Source organism: Penaeus vannamei, unplaced genomic scaffold, assembly GCF_042767895.1.
Source record: "Penaeus vannamei isolate JL-2024 unplaced genomic scaffold, ASM4276789v1 unanchor156, whole genome shotgun sequence".
In the NCBI taxonomy this organism is placed as follows: Eukaryota; Metazoa; Arthropoda; class Malacostraca; order Decapoda; family Penaeidae; genus Penaeus; species Penaeus vannamei.
In genome coordinates this window covers 37415-50000 of record NW_027213160.1, presented here as the reverse complement: position 1 = coordinate 50000, position 12586 = coordinate 37415, and the positions used below count along the sequence as shown (strand labels likewise).

General features: G+C 51.5%; 1 protein-coding gene across 1 annotated transcript; it reads left to right on the top strand.

Moving 5' to 3' along the window:
• Positions 1-10421: 10421 nt before the first annotated feature.
• On the top strand, positions 10422-12228 carry LOC138860893 (collagen, type I, alpha 1b-like). The gene is made up of 2 exons (XM_070119406.1): positions 10422-10515; positions 11024-12228. The coding sequence occupies exons 1-2, from the start codon at positions 10422-10424 to the stop codon at positions 12226-12228; spliced, it is 1299 nt and encodes a 432-aa protein (XP_069975507.1).
• The last annotated feature ends 358 nt before the right edge of the window (positions 12229-12586 follow it).

The following is a 12586-nucleotide window of genomic DNA, read 5'->3' as shown; positions in this document are numbered from 1 at the left end:
TCTTATGACCTTTCCTCTTCGCTCCTTCCACTTTTTTCTCTCTCCTTCCCGCTCCTCATTTGTGTCCATTGCCTTTCTCGAGCTCGGTTTAGTGGCTTTGATGGCGTTCAAACATTTAATTTCCCGATTCTTTTTTCTCTCTCTCTTTTAGATTTTTTTTTTTTTTTGAGAACGTTTTTATTTCTTCTTTTTCCTTCCATTCTCCCGGCCGCGTTGGAATGCAAAGCGCATTACTTCACGGGTGATATTTGACCTCTTGACTCAGAGCAATTTGATTTATTTTCCTTGGCCTCGGGCCTCTGTACTTTACCGGCTCGTTGAGTTAAGTTTTCCCTCATAATCTCGTTTGAAATTCTTGGGGAAAGGGTTGGTTTTCCTGCAGTCTCGAAATGTAAAGGGCATTATCTTATGGTGTTTGACTTCCAGAAGACTATGGCCTGATTTGTTTCGATGAGTTTCTTGCTCTGTGCTTCAAGTTCTCGTTTCGTTTCGTCGTTTCTTCGTAATCTTACGTACGATACTTGTTCTTCTGGTGGGATGGAATTTAGTTTAGTCCTTTATTTTACCACCCTGGCTAACTGCACAGGCGTGGGCAAGCTGTGGTACAATTAATACATGGTCAAAGCATTATATAATAGTATTACATTGGAAATCTAGATCATAACATTATTACTGTCTATGATATATCATTTGAAAAAAGAATAATCACACAGGAATTTATCTACTCATCTACCAAGCGTGGAAAGGCACTGTAACATTTGATATGTGGTCATGTGATACTACATTCCAAATTTAGGAGGTAAGGAGATAGTGAAACGTGGGTGTGTATGTCCCAAGATTTTTCTTGCCTTTTTATGGGGTAGTGTGTAAGTGTCGGTATATATTGTGGCACCAACGTATAAGGAGGGGTTATAAAAGTACTTTTCTAATTAAAAACAATGAAATGAACCATAAAAAGATTCATTTCGACTTCCAAGCCACAAAGTTCTTGGTTGGAAGTAGGGTACCAGCATTAGTTATCACGAAATTGCTGCTAGCAAAGTTTTTTTCAAAACCTAAAATGATCTTCAGGAACTTGAAGCTGCTGTAATTGTCTCGACAAAAGTTTGTAAGTATACGCTGGTAAGTCATCCAACTACCTTGCCCGCTGTGAGGTCCCCACCTCATCCCCACACCCCCCTCGCCCCACCTCTCCCTTTCCCCTCCTCCTCCCCCCATTTGTTCTCCCTCTCCACCCTTTTCTTCTCCCTTTCCCCCCTTTTCTTCTCCATATCTCCCCTTTTTGTCTCCCCCTTTTCTTCTCCCTATCTCCCCTTTTTCTTCTCCCCACTCCCTCTTGCTTCTCCCCCTTTTCTACTCCCCCCCCTACCACCCTTCTTCTCTCCCCTCCCCTCTTTTCTCTGCCCCTTCTCCCCTCCCTTTTCTTCTACTCCCCCTCCCTCCCCCTTCTTTCCTCTCCCCTCCCCCTTTTCTTCTCTCCCCCTCCCCCTTTTCTTCTCCCCCACTCTCCCCCTCCCCCTTTTCTCCCCCCATTTCATCTCCCCCTCCCCCCTTTCTACTCCCCTTCCCTTTTCTCCCCCCTCCTCCCCCTCACGACCCTTGGTTCTGTAGCCGTGGCTCCTCCCTCCTTCCCCCGAGCGCCTGGGAAATTCGAGATGAAAGACCGACCAGGCGATCATTATCACCGAAGGCGGCCGAGAAAAAAAAAAAAAAAAAAAAAAAACACGCCGCCTCTTGGTACTCGCTTGACATTCATTATATTCCCTTCATTATCGGCGATGGCGGCGAAGGTGGGGGAGGAAGGGAGGGAAGGGATGGAGGGAGGGAGGGAAAGGAGGAGGGGAAGGAGGAGGAGGAAGGGGAGGGAGGAAGGGAGGAGGGAGGGAGGAAAGGATGGAAGGAAGGAGGGAGGGAAGGAGGAAGGAGGAAGGGAAATAAAGAAGGGAAGGAGGAAGGGAAAGGATGGAAGGAAGGGAGGGAGGGAAGATGGATGGAAGTGAGATGGCGAAGGTGGGGAGGAAGGAAGACAGGGAGCAAGGAAAGAAAGAAAGGAGGGAGGAGGGAAAGAAGGGAGAAAGGGTGGGAGGAAGAAAGGAAGGAGAAGAGGGCGATGAAGGTGGAGGAGACGAAGTAGAATAAGAGGAAAGCTGCAATAAAAGAAGACAAGGACGATGGCGGAGAAGGCGAAGAAGATGAGGAATAATAAGGATGATCATGATTATGCTGATGATGAGAAAAGGAAGGGAAGAAGAAGCAGAAGGAGACAGGCGAAAGAAAAAGAAGAAGAAGAAGAGGAAGAAGAAGAAGACAGGCGAAAGAAGAAGAAGAAGAAGGCGATAACGGCGAAAGAAGAAGAAGTAGAAGAAGACAGGCGAAAGAAGAAGAAGAAGAAGGCGATAACGGCGAAAGAAGAAAAAGAAGAAGAAGGCAGGCGAAAGAAGAAGAAGAAGACAGGCGAAAGAAGAAGAAGAAGAAGAAGACAGGCGAAAGAAGAAGAAGAAGAAGAAGGAGACAGGCGAAAGAAGAAGAGGAAGAAGACAGGCGAAAGAAGAAGAAGACAGGCGAAAGAAGAAGCAGAAGAAGAAGACAGGCCAAAGAAGAAGAAGACAGGCGAAAGAAGAAGAAGAAGAAGAAGCAGAAGAAGACAGGCGAAAGAAGAAGAAACAGAAGAAGACAGGCGAAAGAAGAAGAAGAAGAAGAAACAGAAGAAGACAGGCGAAAGAAGAAGAAACAGAAGAAGACAGGCGAAAGAAGAAGAAGCAGAAGAAGAGGAAGAAGAAGAAGGCGATAACGGCGATGAGCAGAGACGCTTCACTGACCCGTCGATGATCCAACATGATCACCGTTGCATCCCGACGCTGATGAGGAGGCTGACACACACAAAGGAACGAATAACTTTTTTCTCTCTCTCTTCTGTTTACTTTACATCCTGTTTTTGTTTTGTTTTTTTCTTTCCTCCCGGGGAAGCAAACACGCGCGTGCCCCATCGCCTCTTTCTCTCTCTCCTCTCGCTCCTTCTCTTCTCCTTCCCTCCTTCGCCTTCCTCATTTCCTCGCTGTACAAAGGAGGCCGGAGAGAGACGCGAAAGACTGGAGGAAGTGGCTGTCAGGTGAGGCGGGGAGACGGAGGTAAACATTCCTCTTTCTGTGGCGGGGCCCTCTCGCGTCCCCTCGCTGGGTGGGGGGGGGGGGGGGGTGGGGGGAGTGGGGTGGGAGGGAGTGGGCGGTGGGGGAGTGGGGTGGGTGGGGGCATAGGTGTGGGTGTGTGGAGGTTGTGTTAGGGTACAGGTGGGTGGAGTGGGGGTGTGGATGGGGTTGGGTAGGGGTTTGTGTTGAGGTATAGGTAGGTGGATGCGGTGGGGGTGGGGAGGGAGTGGGGTGGGGGCATAGGTGTGGGTGTGTGAAGGTTGTGTTAGGGTTTAGGTGGGTGGAGTGGGGGTGTGGATGGGGTTGGGTAGGGGTTTGTGTTGGGGTATAGGTAGGTGGATGTGGTTGGGTGGGGACATAGGTGTGGGTGTGGGGGTTATGTTGGGGTACAGGTGGGTATGGGAGGTTGTGTGGAGGCATGGGTGTGGGGGGTTGTATGGGTGTGTTTGTGTGACTATGTGGGGGTGTATGTGTGGATTTGGGTGGGTGTGGTTGTGTGTGGGTATAAATGTGGGTGTGTGGGGTGCATGTGTGTGTGTGTGTGTGTGTGTGTGTGTGTTCGGCTGTGTTCGATTCACGCGTGTTAATAGTTACTAGATACAAAGTGGTTCTCAAAGACAAACTTTTGAGAAAAGTTGAGACAGTTCACAAAGGTTGCTATCAGGTAGCTTTAGAAACAGCTCCTCCGACCTCCTCTCTCTCTCTCTCTCTCTCTCTCTCTCTCTCTCTCTCTCTCTCTCTCTCTCTCTCTCTCCCTCTCTCCTCCCTCCCTCTCTCTCTGCAGCTGTCTATTCTTATCTATTTGTCTTTCCCCCCCCTTCTCTCTCTCCTCTCTCTCTCTCTCTCTCTCTCTCTCTCTCTCTCTCTCTCTCTCTCTCTCTCTCCTTCCTCCCTCCCTCCTTCCCTCACTCCCTCCCTCCCTCCCTCCCTCTCTCCCTCTCTCCCTCCTTCCCTCCTTCCCTCCCTCCTTCCCTCCCTCCCTCTCTCCCTCTCTCCCTCCCTCCCTCCCTCCTTCCCTCCCTCCCTGTCTCTCCTTCCCCCTCTCTTTGACACCGTGCAGCGGTACATAGCATAAGGCCTTTCCACCATCATTAAAGGCCATCCGTCGAGCCCGTGAAAAAACTCCGGTCACGTTGCAGTTTTCAAAACTTCCGCGCGACTCTTTAAACGACGAGTTAATAGTGACGATTATAAAATTCTACATTTCTGTTTGAGATAAAAGGGAGAGTGTGGGGGGGGGGGGGAGAGAGCGCCGCCTGTTTGCTGGATGTTGTTATGGTTGGTGGAAGGCGTGCTGTGTATTCGGTTTTTCTTTTCGTTTTTTTTTCTTTTCTTGCATTTTCTTTTATTTATTTTTCTTGTATTTTTCTCTTTTTTTCTTGTATTTTCTTTTATTTTTTTCTTGTATTTTTTTCTTGTATTTTCTTTTCTTCTTCGTGGCATATGTTTCTGTAGCGTCACTGAACTATGTAAGTGTTGATTGTTTATGATTATTGTTATTTATTGTTGTGTATTCTAGGTGGTTTGAATCTGTTTTGCACTTTGGCTTCGGTTTCTCCGGTTGTACATTGTATTCTCATTAGTTATGGCAGGAAAGGGGGACATTGCGAGACACACGCACAAGCAAACGGACGGAGAGACAGACAGGCAGACAGGCAGGCAATCACAGATACAGGGAGCAAGAGAGACGTAAAGTTAGCTGTCAAAGAGACATCACAGAACGACAGACAGACAGGACAGGCCAGTCCGACAGCAAGGCAGCCAGAGAGATGCATAGACACCACGCATAGAAAACGACAGACAAACGCAAAAAGACAGACAGACGAGAGCGTCCAGACAGAGAGACGGGGGAGACACAGACACTCGGCGCGGAAGAGAGGGGCACAGAGAGACGGGGAGACACTCAAAGTCAAAGTCAAAAGTCAAAACATTTTATTCCATTAATTACAATGGTTATTCTTTACATAAATACATTCATATCTACAGTTGATTATTTAATAGGTGGCGGGTTAGAGGGACACAGAGAGACGGGGAGACACAGACACTCGGCGCGGGAGAAAGGGGCACGGGATAAGCTGCCAGAGACACAGCTTGTCGTGGAACTTTGATAACTCGAACTTCCCCCTGCCAGCTAGTCGTCGATGGCCTTCAGTGCGCCCCGTGCAATGCCTGGGTCTATATTTACACGCCGAGCCATAAAGCTGATATTGTTCCCCCCCGCTCTCGCCCCGAAATTACGGTCCTTCGCCTATGGTTTCGCAGCCAGTCTGGGCTTGTTCTTGCTCTCGTACTTTTTTTTTTTTTTTTTTTTTTTTTTTTTTGGGGGGGGGGGGGTAAGGGGATTTTTTTTGTCGTTTATGCTTGTGTTTTTTATTTTATTTTATGTGATCTCTTTCTCTGACTTACGTTCTTACCCTTTGTGATGGTATTCCTTTCTTCTTACTTCGTCTTCGTCCCTTTCACCCGCATTTCCAATCCCCCTTTCCTCCTTCACCTCCAACTCCTCCTATACCTACTGCTACTCCTCCTCCTCCTCCTCCTCCTTCTTATGATGCCCCATCTCCTCTTCCTTCTCCACCTCTTGCTGATGCTCCACCTCCTCCTCTTCCTTCCTCCTCCTTCTTTTCCTCCTCTTATCTCCCTCCTCCTCCCCTCTTCCTTCTTTTCCTCCTCCCTTTTGATGCTCTCCCTCCTCCTCCTTCTTCTTTCCTCCTCTTCTTACTCTCCCTCCTCCTCCTCCTCCTCCTCCTCCTCCTCCTCCTCCTCCTCCTCCTCCTCCTCCTCCTCCCTCCTCCTCCTCCTCCCTCCTCTCCCCCACTTCCCCTTTCTTCGTCCTCCTCTTCTCTGGACGTCACCTGCTCCCGTGTTCCCAGCGGCCGGAGATTGACTTGTGGCGGCCCAACCTCGCCTCGCTGTCATCCCCCCCCTCCCCCTCCTGGCTCTGCTCTCCCCCGTCTTGGCTCTCCTCCCTCCCCCTCTTGGCTCTCCCTCCCCCTCCTTGCTCTCCCTACCCCCTCCTTGCTCTCCCTCCCCCCTCCTGGCTCTCCCCCCCCACCCCTCTTGGCTCTCCCTCTCCGCCATCTACCTTTCCTCCGTTCCTGCCGTTCTCTCTCCTTCCTTTCATCACCAACATCCACTCTCTCTTTCCTCTTCACTTTGCCTATTCCTTTTCTCTCCCTTCCTTCCTCCTCCACTCTTTCCTCTTCCCTTTGCCTATTCCTTTTCTCTCTCTTCCTTTCTCCTCTTTTGATTCCTTGCAGCTTTTCTCTTTCTTCTTCCACTTCTGGTCGTCCACAAAAAAATATAAAAAACGGTTATTGGAATAAGGAAAGAGAAGGTGAATCACGGAAATGGGAAAAAAGGGAGGAATGGAAGTAAGAGTTATGATGATGGTGGGAATATTCCGGAAGAAAAAGAAAAATGTCGGGAACTTTGAACGTGGAGGCAAAATAATGGTGATTTTGATAGTAAATGGTAGGTGTTGTGATAGTGATAGTAATGGTGGTAAGTTGATGTTAATGGCGATAAGTGTCTTAATATTAGTAGTAGTTGGAGTAATTGGTATCTTGGTATAGTGGTTGTAATGAATTGAGGTTATGAAAGAGAGAGAGAGAGAGGGATGGAGAGGAGGGAAAGGGAAGGAGAGGAGAAGGGAGGGATAGAGGAGAGAGAGAGAAGGGAGAGAGAAGGGGGTAAAGTGAATGGATGAAGAAGAATTAGAGGAGGAAGAACGGGGGAGGCAAAGAAATAAGAAAAAGGGGAGAAGAAGCGAGTCAAGGCTTCCTTCCCAGCCCCCCTCCCCTCCCTCCTCCCGCCCCCTCCCCCTCCCTCCCCGCCCCTCCCTCCCTCCCTCCCTCCACCCCGCCCCCTCCCCCTCCCTGCTCCCCTCCCTCCCTAACTCCTCCCCTCCCTCCTCCCTTCCTCCCCCCGCCCTCCCCTCCCTCCTCACTCCCTCCTCCCCGCCCTCCCTCCTCCCCTCCTCCCCTCCCCTCCCTCCTCCCTCCTCCCTCCTCCCCTTCCCCACCCCCTCCCCTCACTCCCGAGCGTGGATCCGCGAGTGCGAGAGGGGGAAAAGAGTTGCTTAATTCCCGATGCCTCCCAGATCGATTGCCGCGTCTTTAAACGAGTTAAAGATTGTTTTTTTTTCCTCTCTCTCTCTCTCTTTTTCTCTTAATCTTTCTTTCTTTTTCTCTCTCTCTCTCTCTCTCCCTCTCTCTTTCTCTCTCTCTCTCTCTCTCTCTCTCTCTCTTTCTCTCTCTCTCTCTCTCTCTCTCTCTCTCTCTCTCTTTCTCTCTCTCTCTCTCTCCCTCTCTCTCTCTCTCTCTCTCTCTCTTCTCTCTTTCTCTCTCTCTCTCTCTCTCTCTCTCTCTCTCTCTCTCTCTCTCTCTCTCTTCTCTCTGTCTCTCTGTCTCTCTCTCTCTCTGTCTCTCTCTCTCTCTCTCTCTCTCTCTCTCTCTCTCTCTCTCTCTCTCTCTCTCTCTCTCTCTCTCTCTCTCTCTCTCTCTCGGTCGGCCTTCTTTGCGCCGCCCGTTCACCCCTTTTCGGCTCGGCCCTACGCTGATTCGCCGGTGTTTTTTTTCAGTTTTTTTTTTTCTTCTTCTTCTTCTTCTTCTTTCGTTAAGGTCATTTTCTTCTATTATGCTTCTTCTTCTTCTTCTTTCTCTAAGGTCATTTTCTTCTATTATGCATCTTTTGCTTTTTCTTTGTCTTCGTCCTTTATTTTCGTGTTCTTGTTTCTCTTCTTCTGTCTTGACTCGCCGGTGTTTTTTTTTTTTCTTCTTCTCCTTCTTTCTCTAAGTTCTTTTTCGTCTATTATGCTTCTTTTGCTCTTTCTTTCTCTTCCTCTTTTATTCTCGTGTCCTAGTTTCTCTTCTCCTCTTTTGTCGTCTCTCTTTTCCTCATTCTCTCTTTTTTTCATTTCCTCAAGGGCGCACGGTGCGTGAGTATTAGAGTTTTAGAAAAGAAGGAGATGGAGAGAAGAAGGAGGAGGAGGAAGATAAGGAAGGGGCGGATGAAGGAAGAGAGGGAAGGAGAAAGAAAAAGATAGGGATGAGTACGAGGGAGAGAGGGAATGAGAGGAGGATGAGGAGGATGACCTGGAAGACGGGGAGACGGGCGAAGAGAGGGATGGAAGATGAGAGAGAGGAAGAGAGATGAAAGAAGAAGGGAGGTGAGCAGGGCGAGGAGGAGATGAAAAAGAGGGATGAGAAGGAGATAGAAGAAAAAAAAGAGACAGAGGAGTAAGAGGAATGAAGAGTAAAGAAGGACGAGTAGAGAAGAAAAAAAGAGATAGAGGAGTAAGAGGAACGAAGAGTAACGAAGGACGAGTAGAGAGAAGAAAAAGAGAGAAAGAGGAGTAAGAGTAATGAAGAGTAAGGAAGGACGACTAGAGAGAAGAAAAAAAGAGAAAGAGGGATGAGAAGGCGATAGTTGAAAAAAAAGAGAAAGAGGAGTAAGAGCAATGAAGAGTAAAGAATGACCAGTTGAGAGAACAACAAAAGAGAAAGAGGGATGAGAAGGAGATAGAAGAAAAAAAGAGAAAGAAGAATAAGAGGAATGAAGAGTAAAGAAGGACGAGTAGAGAAGAAAAAAGAGAAGAGGAGTAAGAGGAATGAAGAGTAAAGAAGGACGAGTAGAGAGAAGAAAAAAGAGAAAGAGGAGTAAGAGGAAGGACGAGTAGAGAGAAGAAAAAAAGAGAAAGAGGGCTGAGAAGGAGATAGAAGAAAAAAAAAAAGAGAAAGAGGGATGAGAAGGAGATAGAAGAAAAAAAAAGAGAAAGAGGAGTAAGAGCAATGAAGAGTAAAGAAGGACGAGTAGAGAGAAGAAAAAGAGACAAAGAGGAGTAAGAGGAACGAAGAGTAAAGAAGGACGAGGAGAGAGGAGGAGAGCACGTTCCCGCGGCGCCCAGTGACGACGTGTCCCCGGGTGACGCAACGTGGCTGTCTCGCGCCGTGGAGATTGCAGCTTCAAGTGCATCTCGTGAGGTCTTTCTCGGCGCAATTATGCACCTCCGTTTGTGCGTGAGAGTGCAGGCGAGTGTTTGCGTGAGAGTGCAGGCCGAGTGTTTGCGTGCGGCTCTGTGTGCGTGTCATTATGTGCTTGCATGTTTTTTTTGGGGGGAGGCTCATTGTCGTATGTTTATTATCATGCATTTTTTTTTCTTTTTTTTATTGGTGTGTTTGTGTGTGTGTTTGTGTGTGTGCGTGCGTGTGTGTGTGTGTGTGTGTGTGTGTGTGTGTGTGTGTGTGTATGCGTGTGTATGTGCGTATGTGCGTAGCGTAGACAGCTGTAAGTGTTTACAAAAGGAAAGGCCGTCCTTTTTACTTCCCTCATATTTACACCCATTTTTCCCGGAGCAAGAATAACAAGAGGAACGTAACCCTCGCCTCCCGAGCGCCTTCGGAACACAGACGAGCCTCGGACAAGTGCCTCTCCCAGCGAGGGGCGTCGCAGGGTGCCAGGGTGCCATCGCAGCGAGGGTCGTCGCAGGGTGCCAGGGTGCCATCGCAGCGAGGGTCGTCGCAGGGTGCCAGGGTGCCATCGCAGCGAGGGGCGTCGCAGGGTGCCATCGCAGCGAGGGTCGTCACAGGGTGCCAGCGTGCCATCGCAGCGAGGGGCGTCGCAGGGTGCCAGGGTGCCATCGCAGCGAGGGTCGTCGCAGGGTGCCAGGGTGCCATCGCAGCGAGGGTCGTCGCAGGGTGCCAGGGTGCCATCGCAGCGAGGGGCGTCGCAGGGTGCCAGGGTGCCATCGCAGCGAGGGTCGTCGCAGGGTGCCAGGGTGCCATCACAGCGAGGGGCGTCGCAGGGTGCCAGGGTGCCATCGCAGCGAGGGTCGTCACAGGGTGCCAGGGTGCCATCGCAGCGAGGGGCGTCGCAGGGTGCCAGGGTGTCATCACAGCGAGGGGCGTCGCAGGGTGCCATCGCGGGATCTCTGTCGCCTGCCGTAGGATTTCTCCCACGAAGGAGGCTGGTTGCGAAGGAGGAGAAGGAAGGGACAAAGACGTTATTAAAGACCTATGACGTGCTGGGGGATGGTGTGTCAGCGTTATCGGGCGGTTTGGCAGTGCATTGACTGTGGGCTCGTGAGGATGGTGGTGCGTGGTGAGGATGCTGACTTGTGAGGATGGTGTGTGGTGAGAATGCTGGCTTGTGAGGATGGTGTGTGGTGAGGATGCTGACTTGTGAGGATGGTGTGTGGTGAGGGTGCTGACTTGTGAGGATGGTGTAAGAGTGACGAGGATGGTGAATGTGTGGTGAGGATGCTGACTTGTGAGGATGGTGTGTGGCGAGGATGGTGGAAGAGTGACAGGGATGGTGAATGTGTTGGTGAGGATGCTGACTTGTGAGGATGGTGGAAGAGATGAGGATGGTGAATGTGTGGTGTGGATGGCAATTGAGTAATGAGGGCAATGTGGTGAGGATGGTTGATGGTGAATATGTGACAGGGATGGTGAATGTGAGACAAGAGTGGCGAGGATAGTGTGCGTTGTGAAGATGGTGGGTGTATGGTGATTGGAAGGGGCTCGGGTTCTCGGCCAATTAAGTGATTAAGCGCTGGTTGGTTTGTTGACAGTTGCACGCTTGATATCTTTATTTAGATTCGTTGACGCGCGGTGTTGTTGTTTTTTTTGTGTTATTTATGCGACTGTTTGTTGAAGAAATATATATATTTGAGAAACTAAGTAACAGGAGAGTGTGTGTTTGTGTTCTTATGTGTGTGTGTGTGTGTGTGTGTGTGTGTGTGTGTGTGTGTGTGTGTGCGTGTGTATGTGCGTATGTGCGTAGCCTAGACAGCTGTAAGTGTTTACAAAAGAAAAGGCCGTCCTTTTACTTCCCTTATATTTACACCCATTTTTCCCCGGAGCAAGAATAACAAGAGGAGCGTAACCCTCGCCTCCCGAGCGCCTTCGGAACACAGACGTCGGACAAGTGCCTCTCCCAGCGAGGGGCGTCGCAGGGTGCCAGGGTGCCATCGCAGCGAGGGGCGTCGCAGGGTGCCAGGGTGCCATCGCAGCGAGGGTCGTCACAGGGTGCCAGGGTGCCATCGCAGCGAGGGTCGTCACAGGGTGCCAGGGTTTTCATCGTAGCGAGGGTCGTCACAGGGTGCCAGGTGTCATCGCAGCGAGGGTCGTCACAGGGTGCCATCGCAGCGAGGGGCGTCGCAGGGTGCCAGGGTGCCATCGCAGCGAGGGGCGTCGCAGGGTGCCAGGGTGCCATCGCAGCGAGGGTCGTCACAGGGTGCCAGGGTGCCATCGCAGCGAGGGTCGTCACAGGGTGCCAGGGTGCCATCGCAGCGAGGGTCGTCACAGGGTGCCAGGGTGTCATCGCAGCGAGGGTCGTCACAGGGTGCCATCGCAGCGAGGGTCGTCACAGGGTGCCAGGGTGCCATCGCAGCGAGGGTCGTCACAGGGTGCCATCGCAGCGAGGGTCGTCACAGGGTGCCAGGGTGCCATCGCAGCGAGGGTCGTCACAGGGTGCCAGGGTGCCATCGCAGCGAGGGTCGTCACAGGGTGCCAGGGTGCCATCGCAGCGAGGGTCGTCACAGGGTGCCATCGCAGCGAGGGTCGTCACAGGGTGCCATCGCAGCGAGGGTCGTCACAGGGTGCCATCGCAGCGAGGGTCGTCACAGGGTGCCAGGGTGCCATCGCAGCGAGGGTCGTCACAGGGTGCCAGGGTGTCATCGCAGCGAGGGTCGTCACAGGGTGCCATCGCAGCGAGGGTCGTCACAGGGTGCCAGGGTGCCATCGCAGCGAGGGTCGTCACAGGGTGCCATCGCAGCGAGGGTCGTCACAGGGTGCCAGGGTGCCATCGCAGCGAGGGTCGTCACAGGGTGCCAGGGTGCCATCGCAGCGAGGGTCGTCACAGGGTGCCAGGGTGCCATCGCAGCGAGGGTCGTCACAGGGTGCCAGGGTGCCATCGCAGCGAGGGTCGTCACAGGGTGCCAGGGTGCCATCGCAGCGAGGGGCGTCGCAGGGTGCCAGGGTGCCATCGCAGCGAGGGTCGTCACAGGGTGCCAGGGTGCCATCGCAGCGAGGGTCGTCACAGGGTGCCAGGGTGCCATCGCGGGATCTCTGTCGCCTGACGTAGGATTTCTCCCACGAAGGAGGCTGGTTGCGAGGGAGGCGAAGGAAGGGACAAAGACGTTATGAAAGACCTATGGCGTGCTGGAGGATGGTGTGTCAGCATTATCGGGCGGTTTGGCAGTGCATTGGCTGTGTGCTCGTGAGGATGGTGGTGCGTGGTGAGGATGCTGGCTTGTGAGGATGGTGTGTGGTGAGGATGGTGAAAGAGTGACGAGGATGGTGTGTGGTGAGGATGGTGGAAGAGTGACGAGGATGGTGTGTGGTGAGGATGGTGGAAGAGTGACGGGGATGGTGAATGTGTGGTGAGGATGCTGGCTTGTGAGGATGGTGTGTGGTGAGGATGCTGACTTGTGAGGA